Raw genomic sequence first — 22,514 nt, forward strand, 5'->3', positions numbered from 1 at the left:
CCAGACCCCATGCTGGAGAATTAGCACTTTTAAAATGTAATGTTTAAGCGCAAAGGACATGCCAGTGGCGGTATGCTCACACCACGTCGTCAGGTTGGACTGACATGACGGTTGGAGTTCGGAGCTCCGATGTGCTCTGCTTCCAGGAGGACAATGGTGATATTGGCGGGCCACTGTCAGTGATTGCGACCATTGGATTGTCACTACCAGCCAGCGCCAACATCACGCTCTGCACCAGTGTCTCCAATGCTGGTGGCTGAGAATTTGGAGATGTAGCAACCAGTAGTGTTCTAGAACAAAGCACCCTCGGGTGTGCTTGCGCTTGCCAGGAAGTGCTCGACAACGTTGGTGATGGCAGTTTCTAGACTAAAGCACCCCAAGCATGTGTGCGCATGCCAGGAAGTGCACGCCAACGTTTTATCCAAGTTGGTGTGGGAGCCTATACTGCGGGAGACCGAGGATGTTGCAGAACGATGAGCGAGTGGTGATTTATCGTCACAAGGACATGTTTTTCTAGGGTCCAGAAGTAAGTACAAAGTGGTTTTGGAGTGTTCAGTAACTATGCCGCGGAGTGTCCCGGCTGTGATCGAGGAGCCGGTAAATTTGAGCAATGGACGTGCCGGTAAACCGGCAAGTGAAACATTTACTTTTTAAATTACCTTTTGACATGCTGTAAAGCTACGAATGTAACACTTATTATTCAAACATAGTTTTTTCTCATGTGCGCATCGTAAGGAAAGCTGCACCAACAGAGCTGTACACGAAATACAATGTGTAATTTTATGGAGGTGATAGTTCAATTCACCTCCCTGCATAACTAACGTGTTAATGATGCAGGTTTCATTCAAAGACTTTGCAATTGTAATATGTTTTGAGCCCCTATGGTGATGCGGACTTCTGACTGGTTAGTTCGGGGTGTGCACCGGTATATTTGAGAAATGAGAAGTGTCACGGTGAGAGGTAGAAAGGTAGAATTGATTTCATCTATGAGAAACCCATCTTAGATGGTCTAACGCTTTCGAAGGGTGTATTGCCTGATTAATGCAACAAAACCTCGCTCATGTGTGTGTACCAAAACCTTTTGATTTAAAATGTTGTGAATTTACTGCACCTTTATCTCATGGTTAGTGCATGCTCTTGTAAGCATATTTAGCTGGAATGTGCTAAATTTAACCACTTGAGGACTTACAGTTTAGGGTTGCTCAAATTAGCAACATGGACTCATAGCCTAATGGGTATGTTTAAATGTGAACTTTAGGTCTTTAGGTATGTTAGTCTAACTCTGAGGCTTTGCAGCACGGTTATATCGCACAAATCAGCAACAAGGACGGTTGCTTAACGTGTTTTTGGGGATGTTGTGTTTTGACATGCTAGTTTAACATTTTGAGGCTTTGCAGCATTTTTTAGGTTAAGCAAAACTAGCCACATGGACTTTTAGAGCAGAGCACCTGGTCTTGGTTGTGCAGTGTTCAATTGTGGTGTGTGGAGATCACCCCTTTTGATTTTGTTCAACTGGTGTGGGTAGGGCCCTGACCACACCTCCCGATTGAGTATGTGTTTGGTTTGTCCTCACACCAGTGTGTTTTATTAAGTATCCAGTGGAAAAAGCTGACTACCGCGCTTGGTGGATGGCGCGAGGTTGTGTAGATGTATTGTTGCATGGGTGCTGTGTGTGTTTTGCCTGCTTATGGCAGCGTCTAGTTGGAAAAGGGTGCATTTGCACTTTGCTGGTCGAGAAAGGCTCTGGTCGAGGTACCAGTATTGGGAGCCAAAGCTTGCCACTGGATGGAGGCTTTCTCTGAAGTTTGATTGTCAATTTTTCAAATTCTTTTTTGTGTGTGCAATTTTTGTTTTTCTGGAACCATCCTGGAATCCCTTACAGATGATTCTGCAGTACTTGGCAAACCCCTCTGTATCCTTTTGCCGGTGTTCAGCTGGTCTTTTTGTGGGCAGTCTTCTCAGCAAAGTAGGATTTAGTAGGCTCAGGGTGTCTGGCCAACACTCTGAGGTTTTGGTTTGATTGGGCGTTTGTTGGCCAAGCTGATTCTCGCTATGCTGGTCAGTTGCCAGAATGTGTGAGTGCCGAGTGTGTCTGGGGCGAATGTTTGTCTGGTATGGGTGTGGTTAAGTTTGCATCCAGCTTGCCCGTCACCTGGTTGGAATGGTCTGTGGTGATGGTTAGCTCTGTTTCTGTATAGGTGTAGCGTGCCACGTGCCAGTCCTTATAGGGGCAGTTTGTGCATGGGGGTGGCAGCCCTATGGTTCGCCAGTGGCAGTGGTGGATGGGAGGTGTATTGGTTCTTCAAGATGGTCCGGAATAGAAGTTTGTTGGCCCAGTGTGGGGCAGGCAGGGCTCCAGTCTGGCAGGCTGGTGACCCGGCAGTGGTGGGTGGACGGTGTTAGTGTGATGTTTGTGGTGGATGTGGTTGTTGCAATGTTCGTGTGGTGCTGCTACCCGTGAGTTAGTTACGCCTGGTTGGTCAGCCATCTCCCTGCCGGCTAAGCGGATGTGCCGGTGGCAGGTGTGCAGGTGTGTGTGTGTGTGTGGTGCTGCTTAGTTGCAAAGAGAGCCCCTTTTTTGTTTTGCAAAGGAAGGAGGTGTGTTATGACTGGTTTTCCGGCTTGCTACCGGTTTCCTGAATGCATGGTGTATAAATGCAGGGTGTAATGTCATGAATGCAATGTTGTGTGAGTGTCTGGAATGCTTGAGGTTGAATGTGATTCCACCCAGGGCAGTTGGACGATGTAGCCTGGGTGCTGGGAGCCAGTGTGCTCCCCTCTGTACTTCTCTTATTTCATTATGCACCTGAATAAACCTGTAAACTGATTAAAGCATCCTGATGAATACCTGCGGCATGCCTGAGCATCCGTTTGAATATCCTTCACGTTTGAATATAACGCCAACTGTTAAAGAATTAATTTTAAGCAAATGATCATCATTTGGGGAAAACAATACATGGACTATTTCCTGGGGTGCTTGAAATCTTGGACAATGCTACACCAGCAGAACAGAGCACCCCTTGCAACAAGATACTATGAGTATATGTAGCCCTGAGAAAAGAATGTTGAGGGATTGAGGGAAGAGAGTTAAGGAGCCTGGAGAGCCTTTAGAGGACTGTTGACACTGGCAGCCCACTCAAGTGTCGTGTATCTTGTCTGAGACCATGAATCAGAGAAGGCCCCTGACTTTGAGGGAACTTGTAAGCCTGTCGGCTGGTTGATTGGTGGAACTTCATTACAAATGTCTAAGGGGTATGAGCTGTGTCTGGCGTCAATCTAATGGTTCTCTTGGTTGTGTTGGGTCACATTCGGTCTCCAGTAAGTGTGCAAGCCGTGGCACCAACATGGTGTAATTTTGGTGATGGGTCCGTTTCCTCTGTTATGGAGCATGTGTACACGATGGTGTTGGGTATGCAGCGACCACCCAGTTTTTGTGTACTTTAATTTTTTCCATTCTTTACACTGTATGGGTAGAAGTGTTCCTTTCACATAGTGTACACTCAGTTAATGGCCCTGATATTCTCTCTGAAGGTACCCACCATTTTAGTTGGTGTCCCGCATTAATTTATAGGCCCCGTAATAGTGTGTGGCTTAGATTTTTGTAAGTATAAATCATCTTACTTTGGCAACATTCCAGCACTACTGCAGCCTAAATGTCAATTTTATTATTTGTGTATGTTTTGTAGGTCCTGTTAAACTTTTCTTCCCCTGATGAAGACGTTCAAAATCATGTCTTAACGTCGAAACCGGTCATGTGGATAGAAGTAGCCGGAAAACGATACCAACTGGATTCATTCTGTCTCCAATTGGCTACACCCTTGTATAAATTTGATTAAATATGGTATCTGGGATTATTGTGTTTATGTAAACTTACATTTTCCCTTCTCCTAATTGCGATAGGCTAACTGCTTTAGCTGTTATTATATATGTTTTGTATGTAATGCTTACGTATGTGGTTTGATTGAGTTAGATATGCAATTAGTTCTCTCGGTTTTTATGTGTTTATCATTGCTATCATTGCTGTGTGTACGGATGATGTAATGTTGATAGTCATGAATTGAAAAAATGTAATTTTGTAATGAATTAATTTTGTTGCAATAGATCTGTTGATTTATTGTTCTAGATTGTTCTATACATGTTTTGATAGTTACCTTGTTGGCACCCCAGAACAGTAAACAAAGGGTGGACAACACCAAAGACACTCCTGTACAGGAGAAAGCAAAGCATCTGTCATAGTTGGGCCAGTGGGTCAGGAGCGAGCCCCAATGAGAGTACCTACCAGCCTGTCAAGCCATGTGTGCTGAGGGAGAGCAAGTGTGAAGAAACCCTATATAGAGTGGCCTGGGGTGTTACACAGCCCTCCCCAGTGACGTGAGGGATTGCCGGGCTAGTTGCACCACATATGCCCTCGTTTTCAGGCTTCGTCAGCATCCGAGATGCTTGATAAAAACAGACTCCTTGGGTGACTAGCAGCTCTCGATGCTGCCGGCAAAGAGAAGCGCCGCTCAAGTACCCATAGGCCCCAGATGAAGACTGTACCCAAAGGAAAGCGACCCTGCGCTCACCTGTGTTTGTGAACAAAGTGTTGTGGAATCCAAAAACAGGCACAATGCTGGTGTGCATGCATTTGAGGCCATTCTTCCTCTTCGAATGTGCCCATGGCTCCTGTGCACGGTGGGAAAGGAAAGATTGTCTACGGTTGTGCTGCAGCGCCCCTGGTAAGGGGAGGATGGGGCTGGCACAGATGGGAGGGTGTAGAAAGCACCCTTTGGTGACCTGGTGCTGACCAAAACTGGAACTGAGACGTGCCAGGCAGCAAAGTCACACTGTGGCTTGATAAGATTATGTACTAGTTAATTGGTCCTCGCACCCCCAGCTATCCATGCAGCGTTTAGTATAAAAAGAAAAGCACCCAAAACAAAGTTACCCACAGCAGCTATCCAGGCAGAAAGTGTACGTTGTGAGTTAAGAGCAGTGATCCAGGCCCAACCTCAAGTGCGCTTCAGATGGTGTCTAATAAAAAGAAAACCGAGTGCTCCCCTGGCTCCCCTGGCTCACCTCAATTTGTTCTTCGAATGGATTGTGTCCTCCAACGTATTCCTCATCTTAGATAGTCTCCCAAAGCAGTGTAGAAAACTCTCTGGAGGAGGGAGTAGATTTTTAATACTATTATATGGCCGAATAACGCACTGCTTTACCAAAAGCAAGCTCTTTAGACTGGGAAGCATCCAGACTATAGAATTTAGCAAAAGTGCGCAGCGATGACCAAGTTACTGCCTCACAAATAGATTTTGTGGGAAAACCTCTTTGGAGGGCTGTCGAAGAGGCCATGCCTCTGATAGCATGGGCCCTTAAGCTGTAAAAGCAAAAGGAAATATCCAGGCTAAGTAACCCAAAAGGAAATACACCAAACACAGGCTTATAATGATTAACATATCTTTATTCTAATACTGTACAGTTACAAAGAAACAAAATCAGATAGCTATCTGGCCCTCAGTACATCACAGCGAATACTAGCCCTTTCGGTGTGAGAAGTGAGAGGTACTGGACGTCTAAACAGTTGTGTATTTATACTTTTTCGATAATAATGTACAGCCCTCTGCAAGTTAATAATCCATGGTCTAGAGTTTGTGCCGAGTTCACTTATGGCTTGTCCGACAATATGCACATGGATCATCCTCGGTTTACATGTAAACAGGTTACAAAGGCAACAGTGTATTCTTGGGTTTAACAATAAGCCTTAGCACATGTCCTTTACAATGCAGTTCAGCCAGTGTCCACGTTCAGTATTTGTTAAACATTGTGGTTGATGTCTGTCCGCGGATCAGACTTATTGGTGTAGACAATCCTCAGTCTACAAGTCAAGCACGGGACAAGGTCTTTTTACTTAACCCAAACATTCGGCCAACGAACTAACAGTCTAAACATTAACTTCAGTACAAGGTTCAGGACGGCTCAGTTACAAGCGGGAAACACTGTCCACCATTTTAGAATACAGAATTACATTGGAATGGAAATGAAAATGGCGGATGGACCTAAAATGGCGGCGAAGTCGGTCTAGAATCCGAACTTTGCAATGCGGTTTTCTTCGCAGAGCAACTGGGCTTAGGCCAATATGTACAATAAAGGAGGCACGATATGATATCCCATTTAACAAACCCTCCTTTTGGCCTAAGCCAAGAGCTAAACTACTTCTAGTCACTTTACGAGTAACTCCACGTCTCAATGTCCATACATCCTGAATCACTATCAGAGATATCGATCGCCATGAGGTCAGATACTGACATTTCTATCAACACAAATTCGTTGGTCATTTTCTCAGGGGGGTATACCTTGTGTCCTAATGTACCCAGCGCTTGTGCACAACATCCTCCTATCATTGAACATATACCAGAAAGACATTGTATACAACAACAGAAAAACAATAGAATGCCTAAAATGATCAGCAAGACCAAAAGTAGCTTCCATCCCCAAGATCGCAAACTCCCAGAACCAAGCACCAAGACCCCAGTTTCCCTCGGGAACATGCACCTCTGAACTAAGGACGGGCAGATTTTGTATTGCCCTGAAAATAGTTGTGTAGGAATCTGGCACGAAAACGCAACAGGCGGACCCCACTAATTTACATACCCCACAACGCTCAGCCAGGATGACTAATGCCATCCGGTTCTGAAGTGCCACTCACCTTATTGCTTTTTGTTCTAAAGTCATGTTAAAGAGTATGTCAGTGTTCCGGTTGATTGTCCTCTCCAGTACTCTCGCTAGTCTCTGATAGGGGTTCAATATTTGCCCCCAAAATGGTACGAAGGATTTTGCTACGTCACCCAGAACTTGTGCTGAAGTATCGCCATTCTCGTCCCGCCTTGGACGAGCCTTTGAGATTTCTACAGTACTACGAATACCCCGGGTAACAGAATCCATAAATAACAGGTTTCCTGCCAATCCCTAGGTAACCATGGGAAAGCTACATTACCGCAAACAAAGTAGACAGGTTCGCCTACAAACAAAGGTCTGTCCTCACTTGTCAAATTCGCAACGTTGGCACAACCCTTGAAATTACCCATTCACTGAGTACCATTCCTCTGTATGGAGAAAAACTGAATCAGGGCTGTGGTTAACAGTATAAGAAGGTAGCGTAGCATCCCTATTGCCTATAGGAGCCATCTTAAAAGAGATCAGAGATTGGAAAGGACGGGACAGTCCATCAGAAAACCTAATGGAAGCAACATTAGGCTTGCTCCTATTCGCAAAGAGTGAGCATCACAGGGGCGCTAGAACACGTTTTTCAAAGTCATTCAAGTTAGTTCCATCAAAATTCCCCAAGATGCTATCATTCCATCGGCACAAGAATAGTGCCCTTAAAGAAGCATAGCACGCAGTAGTCAAAGCTAAAGGATGAACATACCAGCCCAGCCCCTTATCCCTGTGTTGCGGTAAACGCGAGCAGACCCAACAATTGGACTCATTAAAAATGGCATGTGTGGCATTCATAATGAGTAACAGAGTATTGTTATGGTCACTGTCTATGCTGAGAGTCTCTAGGAGATAGAGTGTGCAGATGCACGAAAGGTGTAGAGACAGTAGGTACATTTTCAGTGGGTAACAGAATTTCAAGCGGGTGTACTTCTTCTAAATACCAAAATCCTAAGGCAATGACCATTGTGAAACCAGTTAATCACAAGACAACAATATGTTTTCGGGGCCCACGCAGTCGATTGTTCATTTTTACGGTCGATCACAGAGTCTCTTATCTGTTCCGTACGAGTGGGAGTGGTTGCAGGCATTGTTTCTTCAAATGAATACACCAAAGTTAGTTTGCTCGCGATCTCCAGATCGAGCGTTTTCTTAGTCCTTTCCCAAACCTTAGCCAACAGAATTCCCTTAGGTGCAAAAGATCGGGCCAAAAGACAAGCCCTTCGATGATTTATCCTTGATGGCACAGCCGAACCATGCAGTAAGTCTAACACCTCGGACGCAGATCATACCTTGTGATCCCTGGTAGTGAGTGATCTGCAAACAATGTGTCGTTACTTCCTGATGGAAGCGGTGAATTCAAAACAGGATTTAACACAGGATTTGACAATGGTGCAAAAGGATCTGTTGGAGAGTGTGGAGATAAAGCGGCTGTTTCCCCAGGCCCCACGGGCTCAGGGAGAGTCTCCGACGCACTCTCAATGCTGTTTGATACTTCATGATCGTTGGTTACGGCACAGGTAGGTGAATCTGCGTCTTCTGTATCGTGTGGCAAAGGGAAGGGAATCCTCTTGATGCGGGATACGTGGATCCAATGTTTCCGGCCCTCCACTCGCACAGCGGTCTGTGTGACCAGGAGAACTTAGAGTGGGCCCCGCCAACGAGGTGCAACCCAATTGCCTGGCTGTATGTTGTGCTCTAAGCCCTCGTATTTAAGAGGAAGAGCTTCTCGCACCTGTTGGTAAATCAAATACAGATTTTTGGTTAACTGTCCACAATAATCAGAAAGAAGTACATGTTCAATGTTGCGCAGTGATCGGGGTTTAGGGAGGTTCCAAATGTTAGCTGGCCTACCCATGACCACCTCAAATGGAGAGACCCCAGTCTTAGTTTGAGGGGTCGTTCTCAGACAATAACACGATCGGTAAGGCGTCTGGCCATTTCAGTTTGGTGCCGGCACACGTCTTAGCAAGCTTGTTCTTGATTATGCCGTTATGTCTTTCTACCAAACCCACACTCTGAGCGTGTCTAGCCGAATGGAACCGTTTATCGATCTGTAATCCCGCGCATATCTGCAGAATTAAAGCAGCAATAAAATGTGGACCATTGTCCCACCAGGTGACTCTTGGCAAACCAAACCTAGGAAAATATTCCTTCAGCATGGTTTTCGCAGTTGTCATGGCTGTGGCATCTTTGACAGGAAAGGCTTCAACCCATTTACTAAAAGCGCAGACAACCACTAGTACGTACTTGTAGTTGTTGCAACGCTCCATTTCAATAAAGTCAAAATGTATCACCTCAGAAGGTGGACCAAAGCTACCCCTAGGAGTCGATGTGCCCTCTCCCACATTATGCTGAAAACAGATCATACAACTTTGGATGAAGCGCTCAGCTACCTTGGAGATTTTATCATTCACCCAAACATTTTGCAACATTTTGGTAACTTCTCGTATACAGATATGGGTGGGGTCATGAGCCATAGTGACCATCATCGTAATGTACGCATCTGGCAACAACAATTTCCCTTCTACCTTGTCCACCCAACACCCGTCATCATCCAATCTTGCCAAACCCTCAGCCCATTTCTTAGATTCCTCTAAAGTGGCCTCAGCTTGAATGGTTTTCACAGATTCGATACCCTCATTCAAAGTACAGGCATTTGTGGCTTCCCTTGAAGTGTACATTTCTGATGAGAGATCAGTGGCAGTCTGTTTGGCTATCTGATCAGCGAAAGCATTCCCTTTTCCCACATCATCTATAATCTTCTGATGCGCTGCGCATTTCATAATTGCAAACTGAGTGGGGAGTGCAAGCGCTGAGAGTAACCATACTATCAAGAAGCCATACTGGATTATAGTGCCATGTGAGGTCATGTTACGCTCACCTGGCTCCCACAGGGGCGTCGATCGGACCCGGACAGCTGCGACCTCCTCCAACGTGAAGCGTAGTGCAGAGATGACAGATTGGACTGGACTGCCTAATCGCGTCTGCTTGACCCGTAGAAATATTCTCCTGCAAGTGGAGAAAGGGATTCAGCCACCCGTGGATTTTAGTAATGGCACCCCACTGTTCTCCCCACTAATCACCACCGATATTCACTTTCTGTAAGCTCACCTTATGTTTGTAAATGATTAGCTCTCCATCCTGTGTGGAATGCAGGGGCGCGTAGATAGCAGTTACTTCACTGGTTTGAGGGCGTTGGAAGAGTTCCGGATGAATATTGACTCTGTGGTTCCAGGCGAGAACCCGTAAGTATAAAGTTCAAAGAGTTCAATATGTCCGATGTTCACTCTTGTACATTCCTTTCTTGTGTTGCAGCTGGGTCCAAGGGAAGATTGTAATGTGGCAGCTGATGGTGTTAAGGTAAGAGTCTGTATTACCAACACTGTCCGGCAAAAGATGCGTGTGTTTAAATTGCTGGTTTCTCTCTCCTTACAGGTGCGGCGTAAGAAATTGCGGTTTGTTACAGAATAATGCCTCCAGTTGTTAATCAGGTAAGTCCATGATGGAGAGGTTGTATTTGTTGGCTCTCTCGGCTCACCGTATGTTTCTTTTGTCCCATATATGGTGGAATTCGGCAGAGAAAATGATGGAGGCTGCGCCGGATCGAAAAATGCTGCGAGGACTGGTGAGTATGGCGCGGCGCTGCAGCTGGCGATGCAACGTGTGTAGAATAATGTCCTTTTCAAGTTCGAAGACGTGATGGATCTGGAATTCAGGTAAGGATTGAGATAATATCTGTTTTCTAACCTTTCCTTCTTCTTTCTTCTATTGCTAGGAGCTCTGGATTCGAGACGGGCGTGGCTGAAAACTGGATGCTGACTGCAGGCACGGTGAGCGTTACGCTGCTGGATGCAGAATAACACGAAGCATGTGCTGCTGTTCGGGCGTGGTTTAAATAGCCTCCAAAGTAGTTCCAGGTAAGAAGTGCCTAGAACCACACCCGAGTAAAAAATAGTCCCTGTAGAAAAATAGTCCCATCCAGGCCTCACGTTGGCTTGGATTCATTTGCAGCATGTTCTGCATGAGGTAAGTAAAGTCTATGAGCCTGGCGCCAGGACTGATTTCTATTATGAGCCTGGCGCCTAAGGCGCCAGGACTGAACCCAGACAGCCCCCAGCCGGGGCTGCTGGGGTTTTATTAAATACCTGGATGCCTGCTCCCGGGGCTGATGGGCTTGATCCAGATGCCCGGGGGTAGGCATCATGACAGGTCAAGAAACCTTGTTCTGCCCAAAGTTTGCCGAAGTTGTGAACCACCTCAAAAGCATACTGACTGTCAGTATATATATTTACGGTAAGCCCTTCGGAAAGTTCACAAGCTCGGGCCAATGCTATAATCTCTGAGGCCTGCGCAGAGTTATGCATGATTCTTTTGGTCTCCACGACCGTGCTCAATGTGGTGATTGCATGAGCAGCCATGGATGTACGATCCGGGAGTTTGAAACAGGAGCCATCACAAAACAGCTCCCCTTGTGGATTGTTCAAAGGAGTAGCTTTTAGATCGATTCTGCCTTTTGTCTCTTGCTCTGTGGTGCAAAGGCAGTCATGTGACTGTCACTGCAAGCAGTACCTTGCGGGAAAGGTAAAAGTTCAGCCAGATTGAGAACACAACATCTCTGAATTTTGATGTGCGGTGCAAACAAGATCAATTTGTATCTCATTAATCGTGCGGAGGTGAGATGTTGCGTTTGTGTTCTGTTTAATAGAACATCTACTAAACTAGAGTGAGGTACCATCAAGGTTAAAGCATGGCCTAGGACCATTCCCTCACTCTGTTTCACGGACGCAGCAGGAGCAGCGACAGCTCTCAAACATCTTGGCAAATCGCATGCAACAGGATCAAGGGCGGAAGAAAAGTAGCCGCACAGCCTATTGTTCCCTCCATGTTCCTGCGTTAATACAGCCAAAGCACATCCATCACGTTCATGCACATACAACACGAAGGCTTTTTCATAATTTGGTGTGCCCAAAACTGGTGCCGAACAAAGTGCAGTCCTGAGCAGATCAAACTATCGCTGGTGTTCCAAGTTCCACGGCAATGGCGAAGAAAAATGCCCTTCTTCGTCAAAGCCAACATTGGTTTAATCGTTAACGAGAAATTGGGGATCCACTGCCTACAGTAAGAAGCCATTCCTATCAAGGCTCTGACTTCCTTCTGTGTATTTGGGACAGACATGCCAGAAATTATTTTTATCCGCTCAGATGTCAACCTTCTTCCCTCCTTTGACAGGAGCTAGCCTAAATAGGCGACCTCCTGTTGACAATACTGAACGTTTTTAAGTGAAGCTTTGTGTCCATCTCGTGCTAGATGGATAAGCAACAACACGGTGCCCTCCTTACAAGCGCTTTCTGAGTCAGTAGCTAAAAGTAGATCGTCCACATACTGAAGCAATGTACAGGTGGTGGGCAACTCAAGTGCGTCAAGCTGCTCTTTCAAAGCCCTATTATAGATGCTAGGACTTTCCGTGTAACCTTGTTGAGCACGGGTAAAGGTAAAGAAGCCTCCCCCTAAGGTGAACGCGAACAGATATCTACTGTCTTTGTGTATGGGAATACTAAAGAAAGCGTTCTTAAGGTCCACAACATAAGTGAGTAGCAGAAGCCGGAATCATAGTTAATATGGTCGACACATCAGACACAATGAGAAATTGTGGAGCAACAATCTTATTGATGGCACGCAAATCAATGAAACGAAAAGGAATTGCATTATCGCCTTTTTTGTACACGGGCAAAATCGGACTATTACACAATCTGCCTGCAATTTCCTCAATTACCCCACAATGCACAAAATCGGAGACTATGCATTTCAAAGCTTTCTCACTGTCGACCGAGATCTTATACTGGGGAATACGTGGCAACTTTACTCCATGTTTCAAAATAATCTTAACAGGCTCAATTTGCAAAACACCAACATCTTTATCATCAATTGCCCACAAACACTCCGGAACATCACTAAATTCCAGTGGCAAAGGTCTGGTCAAGAACTAAGACAGAAAGTTACTGTGGTGAAATCGTCAAACGCACTCCATCAGAAGAACAATGAATTACCGCATTTAATTCCTTCAACAGATTCAACCCCAACAAATTCTCTCTGCAATTGTAGTGAAAAGAAATGGACAGTGGTCCGTGAATGGACCCAAGGTAATCGGTACCGGCGAAGAAACCGGACAGACTACTGGTGTGCCAGAGAACCCTACAGAAACATTGGTTTGCCCTAACATGGGAACGTTTGGAACCCGTGAATGGTCAATGGAACACTTCTGTGCCCCTGCATCTATCAAGAATAGATGTTTCCTATTTCCCACTATCATCTCAATTTAGGGACCTATCTGATTAACAGGAATAGGCGTCGGTTCCAAACCCTGCTTAGGGCAATCCTAGCGAAACACAATGTCGTCAAAAGGAAGTTCTTCAGAGAGGTACGCAGCAGAAGGATGATCAAAAATGTTTCTATTATCCACACTCGGTGCCTGGTTATCCTGCGAAAAAGGTTGAGAGTTTTGTGAAAACTGACTGTCCCAGGACGGCCTCTGGATCGTCTACCCATGTTACCAAATGCGTTATTCGACCTCTGTTGGAGGATCGGGCATTGTGCACGCCAATGACCCTCTTGTCTGCAATAAGCACACTGGTTTATGTTTACAGGACCCAATGGCGCATTTCCCTGTGGAGCATACTGACCCCTAAATTGTGAAGTACCCCCTCTAGGGCCTCTAACTATTTGCTGTACTAGAACTTTTGTTTTCCGGTCTCTCTTTCTTTTTTCACTTCTTTCATTTTCGTTATCGACACAATTCTCATACTACTGAGCCATATGCAATACTTCTGACTAAGACTTCGCTTGCCAAGCGCTCTCCGAAGACATCATTTGCGACTGGATGTCAGGCAACAATCCACGCACAAATTTGTCCACAAATAGTCTTTTCCCTGACTCTGTGCTCAAATCTTGTCTGCTGAAATCCGAAAATACTTGTTCGAACTGATTGAAGAATTCGGTAGCACCCTCAGACTTCCCTTGGACACAAGCAGTAAATTTGTCCCAAATAATCCTTCTTTCAGGACTGATAGAATAGTTACAAAATTAAAAGCTATCAGCCAAAGTTAGTATTACTTGCGGCGGTCTCTCGCCAGCTGGCCTTTCTCTAATCTAACCATATTATCCCATGTAGCCCCTAACCCTGGTACATCATCTACAGTCCTAATCTGCTTCCACAAATCAACAGGTAGGAGTACGGGAAATAACAAATCAATATCGCTTAAGGGAAATACTGATGACTGTAAGACAGACTATCTCTTTGTAGAACCCCGTCGCATTGTTCCTAATATCGGGAATAGATTGTTTAATGGTGTTCACTTCCTGTCTCGAGAACGGGACGTGAACAAACTGAAACATAATGTGCAGGAATATCTTGAGCAGGTGTACCTGCTACGGCATTAACAGGAATCTCAACTTTTGGGACAAATGTCGGAGGAACCTCTCTCATAGGCAACTGAGAAGTAGGCAACTCCGAACGCTTACTGAGCAACAGAGCTAAATCGAGCGCTAAAGCAGCTGAAGGAGTGTCAAACGAAAAAGCTCTCTAATAGATATTCAATAATTCTGCGGGACAACAAATCTTTTTTATACATTCATCTTGCAGGTATTCAACCATTACCTGTATCACTTTCCTCTGCATTTCTGGCATATACTGACTATACGTGTCATACTTCTATGGGAGTTATCAACATGTCTGAAATCCACCTAATCGCATCTTTTGTACAAATTCGTGTTTCCTCGTTTATGGACTTACGACAAGGAAGGAACCGTTTCTGCACTAACATAGCGTCCAAACTATCACCATCAATATCTTCATTCCGTAACTTTTCCAACTCCCTTCTTTACTCAAAAACCCTTTCAACATGCTTGTGTACTTCCTCCGCAGTATCTCTTGATTATGCTAAAATATTCAGATCCCTCAACCCTTGTGGGAGATCCATATCATCTAATCTGTTCCACATTATAAGTAAATGAACTCCCAATCCTTCAATAAAAACGTTTTTCTCAGGAAAAATGTCTAAGTTAGAGTGTTTGGCAAAAACATCAGCTTGTTCACCCCTCTCCATACAATGTCTAGCCCGTGCAGTTAATTCATGCTTTCTCTCTGGAGACACAGTATTACGAGTTACAACCCTCAATCCCGCTCCCTGATCAACTACAAGCGGTGCAGAAACACTTGGAAAAGGAAGAGTAGGCAAATCTTGTACATTCGGCAAAAAGGGTGCCGTCACTGGTGCAGCAGGCAGACCCATCAAACCCGTAACAGCAGGCAAAGGTGGAGGAGCAACAATAAGAGGAGGAACGACAGCTGGAGGAAGAGGAGCGATAGGAAGAGCAGGGAGAACTACGGGAGGAGGAATAACACAGGAAGAGGCAAAACAGCAGGAAGAGTAACATACGGAGGTGGTGCAGTGGCACCAGGCCTTTGTTCATTTAGAAGTTTGTCAATCAGCTCATCAGATACATGAGTCTTTAGAAGGATACATTTTCTGGATACCAAGTGAAAAAGCCCTATCCATATTCCTAACTGACACAGACTGTTTATTTTGATCATATAACAACGCTTTTTCAGCGTTCGTCATATGACGGCACGCATGTTTTTCCCTACTTTTAAGTTGCTGCATAGCTTCTTTCTTCCAATTCTGTAACACATCAAATGCTGCAGGTCTAGCCTTTTTCTTTAATAATATAGATTCTAAGTATTCTATGCGAGGAATTTCAAAGCTACCATTGATTGGCCACTGAAGTTCGGAAGCATGTCTAGTTTGTCTGTGCCAAATATCATTAAACGCTATACTACCAATGCCGTGCTTACAGTACATAGGTACACGCCAGCGACCCCTCCATTGGCGCCATTCAGCCAAATTCCAAAGATTGTCTGTCACTGCAGAATAACGCCCTGAAGCATGCAGACAATTTCCCAGGCATTTCAGAATACTGGTGTTACCTGGTCAATAATTGTACTTGCAAGTGCAATATGCCAAAACAAATTATCAGGATACTTAAGAATCGGGTCACGACTCACCTGATCAAATTCTAAGGAGGTCCGATCGGATATCAAAGAACTCAAAGAACCAACGTGGTTGGTGATTTCAGCAAATCTGCCCGCCTCGATATATGGACCCTCGTCAAGATGCCGTCTCGGACCGCGGGCTCACCGTCCAGGGATCGGGTCGTGCAGTACTGTCGAGGTATCGCATTTCATCCAAGAAAGGGGCCCCCTTTTTTCAACGTCTGATCCCGGTCCAATAGCCGCGTCAACCTTCAACGAGATGGCATCAATCTTGAGGGTCCCTATTCGGGCGCCATCTGTAAAAGCAAAAGGAAATATCGAGGCTAAGTACCCCAAAAGTAAATACACCAAACATGGGCCTATAAAGATTCACAGATCTTTATTCTAATACTGTACAGTTACAAAGAAACAAAATCAGATAGCTATCTGGCCCTCAGTACATCACAGTGAATATCAGCCCTTTCGGTGTAAGGAGTGAGAGGTACTGGACGTCTAAACAGTTGTGTATTTATACTTTTTTGATAATAATGTCCAGCCCGTCTGCAAGTTAATAATCCATGGTCTAGAGTTCGTGCCGAGTTCACTTATGGCTTGTCCGACAATATGCACATGGATCATCCTCGGTTTACATGTAAACAGGTTAGAATGGCAACAGTGTATTATTGGGTTTAACAATAAGCCTTAGCACATGTCCTTTACAATGCAGTTCAGCCAGTGTCCACGTTCAGTATTTGTTCAACATTGTGGTCAATGTATGTCCGCGGATCAGACTTATTGGTGTAAACAATCCTCAGTCTAAAAGTCAAGCATGGGACAAGGTCTCTTTACTTATCCCAAACATTCGGCCAACGAACAGTCTAAACATTAACTTCAGTACAAGGTTCAGGACACCTCCGTTACAAGCGGGAAACACTGTCCAACATTTTAGAATACAGAATTTAATTGGAATGGAAATCAAAATGGCGGATGGACCTAAAATGGTGGCGAAATCAATCCAGAATCGGAACTTTGCAACAAGGTTTTCTTCGCAGAACGACTGGGCTTAGGCCAATATATACAATAAAGGAGGCACAATATGATATCCCGTTTAACTAAGCCTTCTGGTGGGTCTTTTCCCGGCAATCTGTAGCATTCTGAAATGCAAAGCACAATCCAACGTGATATGGTTTGTTTTGACACCGATTGACCCGATTTCCTTCCGGTGTAGCCAATGAAAAGTTGATTATCCACTCTAAGCTTGGAAAGCGTACAAATGTAAAAGCTTAGAGCTCTTCTCGGGTCCAGCCTGTGCAATCTTTCCTCCTCCTCACTCGGATGAGGTGGAGGGCAGAACGCGGGCAGAATAATTTTCGGATTTAAATGGAAATCAGACACAACTTTAGGTAAAAATGAGGGTTTAACCCTCAATACCACTATGTCCCTGTGGAACACAGTGTAAGGTGGCCCAGAAAACAGTGCCTGCAATTCGTTCACTCTTCTTGCAGATCTTAAGGCAACCAGGAAAGCGGTTTTCAATGTTAGTAATCTTAATGGACAAGTGCGCATAGAGATTTTGTTGCTGGCCTTCTTGCCGAAAGCAACACCTCCATGACGTCATTTGGAAGGTCCCAATCCTTGCATCTCAGAGTCTTGACCTCTAGATGGAGAACCTGGCCCTCCATTTGTGAGAAGATCCTCTCTCTGAGGAAGACGTAACGGAGGGCAGATGGACATGTCTAGAAGGTACGGGTACCACGCTCTCTTGGCCCGATCCGGGGCAATTAGTATTATGCTGTTTCCGAACTGTCTCAATCTCCTGACGACTTGAAGAATTACGGGAATCGGAGGGAATGCGTAGAGTAGTGGGAAGTTCCACTCCACCACAAACGCGTCCCCTAAGGCTCCTCTCGGGGGAAATTCCCTTGAGCAATACTTTTCGCACTTCCGGTTGATTCCAGTCGCAAACAAGTCTACCTGAGAGGTTCCCAGAAGGGTGAAGATCTCCGTAAGGACTTCCTGAGCCAGTTCCCACTCGTGGGACACTGCTCTGCCTGCTCAGATCGTCCGCCGTCATATTCTCCTCCCCGGCTAGACTGCCGTTAAGGAGATTCCTTCTTGAATTGCCCAATACCAGAGTGGCATTGCCTCTCTGCACAGAGGTAGTGACCCTACACCTCTTTTCTTTAGAGGATGCATGGCCACTGTGTTGTCTGTCATTATCGGGACATTTTTCCCTCTGACAGATAGCAGAAACGCCTTCAGCGCTAGTCTGTTTGCTCTCAGCTCTAAAAGGTTGATGTGTAGTTTGGACTCTGATGGAGAGCAACGACCGCTGATTGTCAGATCGTTGGCATGAGCTCCCCACCCCATAAGTGAGGCGTCCGTCACTACTGTAATCTCCGGCCATGGTTGCCAAAAAAATGTCCTCCTTTTAGGATGTTCTCTGTGCAAGTCCACCACAGAAGATCCTGCCGAACCTTGTTCGAAATCTGAAGGAGATCTGTCATTTGACCGGAGAACTGGGACCATTGAGTCTTTAGAGCCCATTGAAGGGATCTCATCCTCAGGCGTGCTTCTGGCACTAGGAAAATGCAGGATGCAATGAGGCCAAGCAACCTTAAGAAGTCATAGGCCTGGAGATTTTGGGCATTTTGGAATTTGGAAACCATTTGAAGAATGTCTTGAGCCCTCGACTTGTTAGGCGAGCTCTTTCCCAAGGATGTATCTAATACAGCCCCTATGTACTGGAGCTGCTGGGAAGGTGTCAATTGTGACTTCTTGAAATTGAGGGAGAAGCCAGGTCTGTGGAGGAAGTGGCAGGTGACTTTCAATTGATCCAGGGCTTTTTCAGCAAAACGTGCCCTGATCAACCAATCATCCAGATAGGGGTAGATGTGAATCCCCCTCTCCTGAGGTGCGCTGAAACCACTACCATTCACTTGGTGAAGACCCTCGGGCGGAGGTCAACCTGAATGGCAGGACTCGAAACTGATAGAACCTCAGGTTTTTTCTGTGCTTGAGATGGATTGGCGCATAAAAATAAGCATCCTGGAGGTGAAATGACACCAACCAATCCTGAAGTTGAAGGGCCTGAAGGATCTGAGAAAGAGTGACCATCTTCAACTTGTCCTTCCTAAGGAGCTTGTTCAAGCCTCTTAATCCAAGATGAGTCTCAGTCCTCTGTCCTTTTTGGGAATCAAAAAAATATGGGGAGTACCATCCCTTGTTCCTTTCCGCTACAGGTACTGGTTCTATAGCACCTTTCTCCAGCAGGGTTAAGACTTCCTGCTGTAGGAGCGGATCTGGAAACTTCAAAGAGTGTCTCCCTGGTGGATTGTTTTGAGATTGCGTTAGAAAAGGAAGGCAGTAACCTTGGGCTCTTATTTCGAGAGCCAAACATCTGAAGTAATGGCTCGCCATTCTTGCAGATGCTGCGACAGCCTGCCTCCCACAGGTGTCTTGTTTTGCAAGTCCTCAAAGTGGTTTTGTGGCAGTTGCTGCTGCCGCTGATGGTAATGAGGCTGCAGCTGGCTTTGCACGTTTTCCTCGTCCATTACGAGTCTTTTTTCTGGCCTCTTTGATTGGCCATTCCTCTCGCCTTTCCATATGAGGAGTAATAAGGATAGGATCGTCCCCTCCAAGATTGTCCCGATGCACGAAAATGCTGAGGTTGCCTAATAGCAGCTCCTAAAGATTTGGCAGCCACTTTTGAGGTCTGCAACCACTCAAGGCTCTTGTCAGTCTTGTTGTCAAAAAGGTGAGACCCGTCAAAGGGCATGTTAAAAAGTCGGTTTTGCACATCCGCTGCAAAACCCGACTTTCGCAACCACGCAAATCTGCGCATTACTGTGCTAGTGGCCATGGACCTGCTTACACTATCTGCAGTGTCCAACCCAGACTGAAGGGATTCCTGCATGGCCTCCTTTCCATCTCTAACAATGGCTAGGAATCCTTCCCTTTCTTCCCCTTCTGGTATGTGCTCTGCCGCCATTGCAATGCAGTCCCACAGAGTGTATGAACATTTTGCCAAGGCACATGTTAAAATTGGCCAACTCCATGCCATGCTCCCAGCTGAAAATACCTTGCGTGCCCAACCATCCACACGCTTGTCGTCCCTATCTGGCTTTTCCGTCAGGTTTTCGGCCTACCTGCAGTTTTCCCTTCCTCTCTCGCAAGGCCTTCCCAGTCATTGCCTGACAATTCGTACAGGCCTCCATGTCGTGGCCTTCACCGAGGCACCACAGACATTCTCGGTGCGGGTCCGTGATGGACATTTTCAAACTGCAGGATTTACACTTTTTGAACCCCGAATGCGGGGTAGTCTGGGTCGACGACGAGGACATTCTCGAATATTGTCTTTCTTCACAATAACTGCGTCACAGAGCTACTTGAGGCGCGCTGTCTCCGAAGCAATACGTACTGCGGAAAAACAGAACTGAGGCCAACGTGCACCGTGCGTGCTACTTGTATACCCGATGACATCACCCTCGACGGAGGCCTTTGAGGGAATTCGACTCGACCTCATGGACGCACAACGCCCTCTGCTGAGAAAATATTTCAAAAGCAGCTAAAGCTGGATGGAATACATCTAAGACGAGGAATACGTCCATTTGAAGAGAACCTTTTACAGTTCCGGGTACTCTAGCGAGACTCAGTGGTCTCTCCTACAGTGCCCCAGCAGGGTCTTATGTTCATGGAGCATGGCCATTTTCTCTAGACATCACTTAGAAGAAAGAAAAAGCAGCTGCCCAGTCCTTCCAGCATTTGAGATGCTTGCAAGGGAGAAATCATGAGGGCAAAGATGATGGGGAGGGGGAGCTTGTGGGCCCTCCGCATATTCATGAGAAGAAAGAAAAAGTATGACTGACTTAAATAGCATCCTACAGTGTAAATATGCTTGAAAGGCAATGAGTTTTCTGTGTTGTGCGTTGGTTTGAATAAATGTGGTCTTTAATTCAGCCTGATGTTTTGCTGACCTCAAGTTCTCCCGGGTTTTAACTCCGAGCCTGCTAGCCCTCCTATGTTTGGGAATCTTCCAGGTGAGACGGTACAAAAATATGAAAATAGAATGTGCGATATTTAGAGAGATTATCATTGGGGGTAAACAGGTAGTCCCACGTTATCAAGAAAAATCCTCATTACGCTTTGCTATGGATATCTCATGCCACTTGACTCGCTAGATGACGCCCGGCCCTCTCCTACCCACCACTGGGTACAGCTGTACCCCTCCTCTGTCCCGCTCTGTATCCTACCCCCTTGCTGTATTTCTGTTCTGTTACCACTGAAAAGCGCTCCGTTATGCACCTGTAATGTTATACACCTCTGTAAAGCGCTCGATAGCATGATTAAAAAATAAATAAAAGGACTGGGTTGTCTTTGCCTGTATATAGTCTCGGCCAACTTTAATTCCTCTATGTAAATACATGTGAGTTTTGAGCAAACAGCCTGTTTCTTGCCCAGAATTGTGGGGTGGAACCGTATATTAGAGGGCATTAAGAGAGGAGTGCCTGCTTAATGAACAACCCAAATATCAACATATTAATCAAAATATATCTTGCAGAAAACTATAGCACCTAACCACCCACTTTTATCCATATGTACAGAGCTCATCAATAGGACTACATAAAGCTTCTACCTAGTTTATGTAAACTTTCAGTAACCAGATAGCATTAGTAAAAGTTGGTTTGTGGATTAACAAACATACAATCGTGCAACATTAATTGGGTATCTTTTAAACTGAAACTCTATAAGTCTATGATTACCAATCGTTACCCACAACATGCATATACAAATCATTCTTCTACTGTACCGACAGCGCTATTCTTACAGTTCCTTGAGTGGCAGCTAAAAAGGAAAACATCATCCCAATGAGGACAACCTTGCTGGTGAGCACAAGCAAGGACAACATTTCTTTCTGAACTAGAAAATACAATTAGTCATGCCTTTAATTGAGAAAATTGAGAAGATAAAGCACTTTACCACTTTTTACCTGTCCCAGTTCCTCATTGAGATCCGACGTATTCACTTGTGCCCTCTGGTCTGTTTCTTCATGATAAAGATCCAGATCCCAGCCAATGAAAAAAGAGCCAAGGAATTTCTGCATCTCCACAGTTACGTACAAGGAAATTGGGATGATGAAATTGTAAAGTACTAGAAAAGCGAGGAAATCTGAAATGAACTTTAGAATCTAGGAAACAAAAAAAAAGATTTTCTATCAAATATGGCATAACATGTTAGATAGTCAGTAGAACACTGATACAAACCACTATTAGATACAAAATAGACAATAGGAGGGGTAATCAGTAAGCTTCTCATTCCACCTTTTTGTGTAACTTATTTGACTTTGAAGTGTAGAGCTGAAAATTAATCCGGGCACTTATAGCTTAAATGCTGCTACTGAGTGCATATTCAGCAGTACAACGAGTATATAGAAGAAAAAGTTTCTTACCACCCTGTAATGTTCTTTCTGATTGATGTTTCTCTGACGATTCCTCCTCTATAATATTCTAACACTAGATCCAGCGCTGACTTTGGAAACATTTTTGCCACCAGAATTAACAACATGGTTCTGCGCCATTGCGCGCCCCTCACCAGATGGGACTTTGTAGCCAGTATATATGCGCCCCATGACCTCAGTTCCATCCTTTTAACTGAGTGACTGCAGAACAAACGCGGCGTATGAGTTATCCACCAAGCTGGGTAGGTTCGGAGGGCTGTGAGGAATCCATAGGAGGAACAGCCATTAAAAAGAAAATGAGCTAGGTGTAAGTAATTTGTTCTTCTAAAGGAT

At 45.2% G+C, this 22,514-nt stretch overlaps 1 protein-coding gene across 7 annotated transcripts in view; it reads right to left on the reverse strand.

Annotated features, from left to right (window-relative positions):
• Positions 1-22,514, reverse strand: part of ATP11B (ATPase phospholipid transporting 11B (putative)) — a 1,683,501-nt gene that overhangs the window by 1,329,620 nt on the left and 331,367 nt on the right. For all 7 annotated transcript variants that reach the window (XM_069618659.1, XM_069618656.1, XM_069618658.1 and 4 more), the window contains one exon: positions 21,714-21,911. In XM_069618659.1, the coding sequence (XP_069474760.1) occupies positions 21,714-21,911 (198 nt within the window). The remainder of the gene's footprint in view (positions 1-21,713; positions 21,912-22,514) is intronic.

Source organism: Ambystoma mexicanum, chromosome 10 (genome assembly GCF_040938575.1).
Source record: "Ambystoma mexicanum isolate Mex_15411 chromosome 10, UKY_AmexF1_1, whole genome shotgun sequence".
NCBI classification, from domain to species: Eukaryota; Metazoa; Chordata; class Amphibia; order Caudata; family Ambystomatidae; genus Ambystoma; species Ambystoma mexicanum.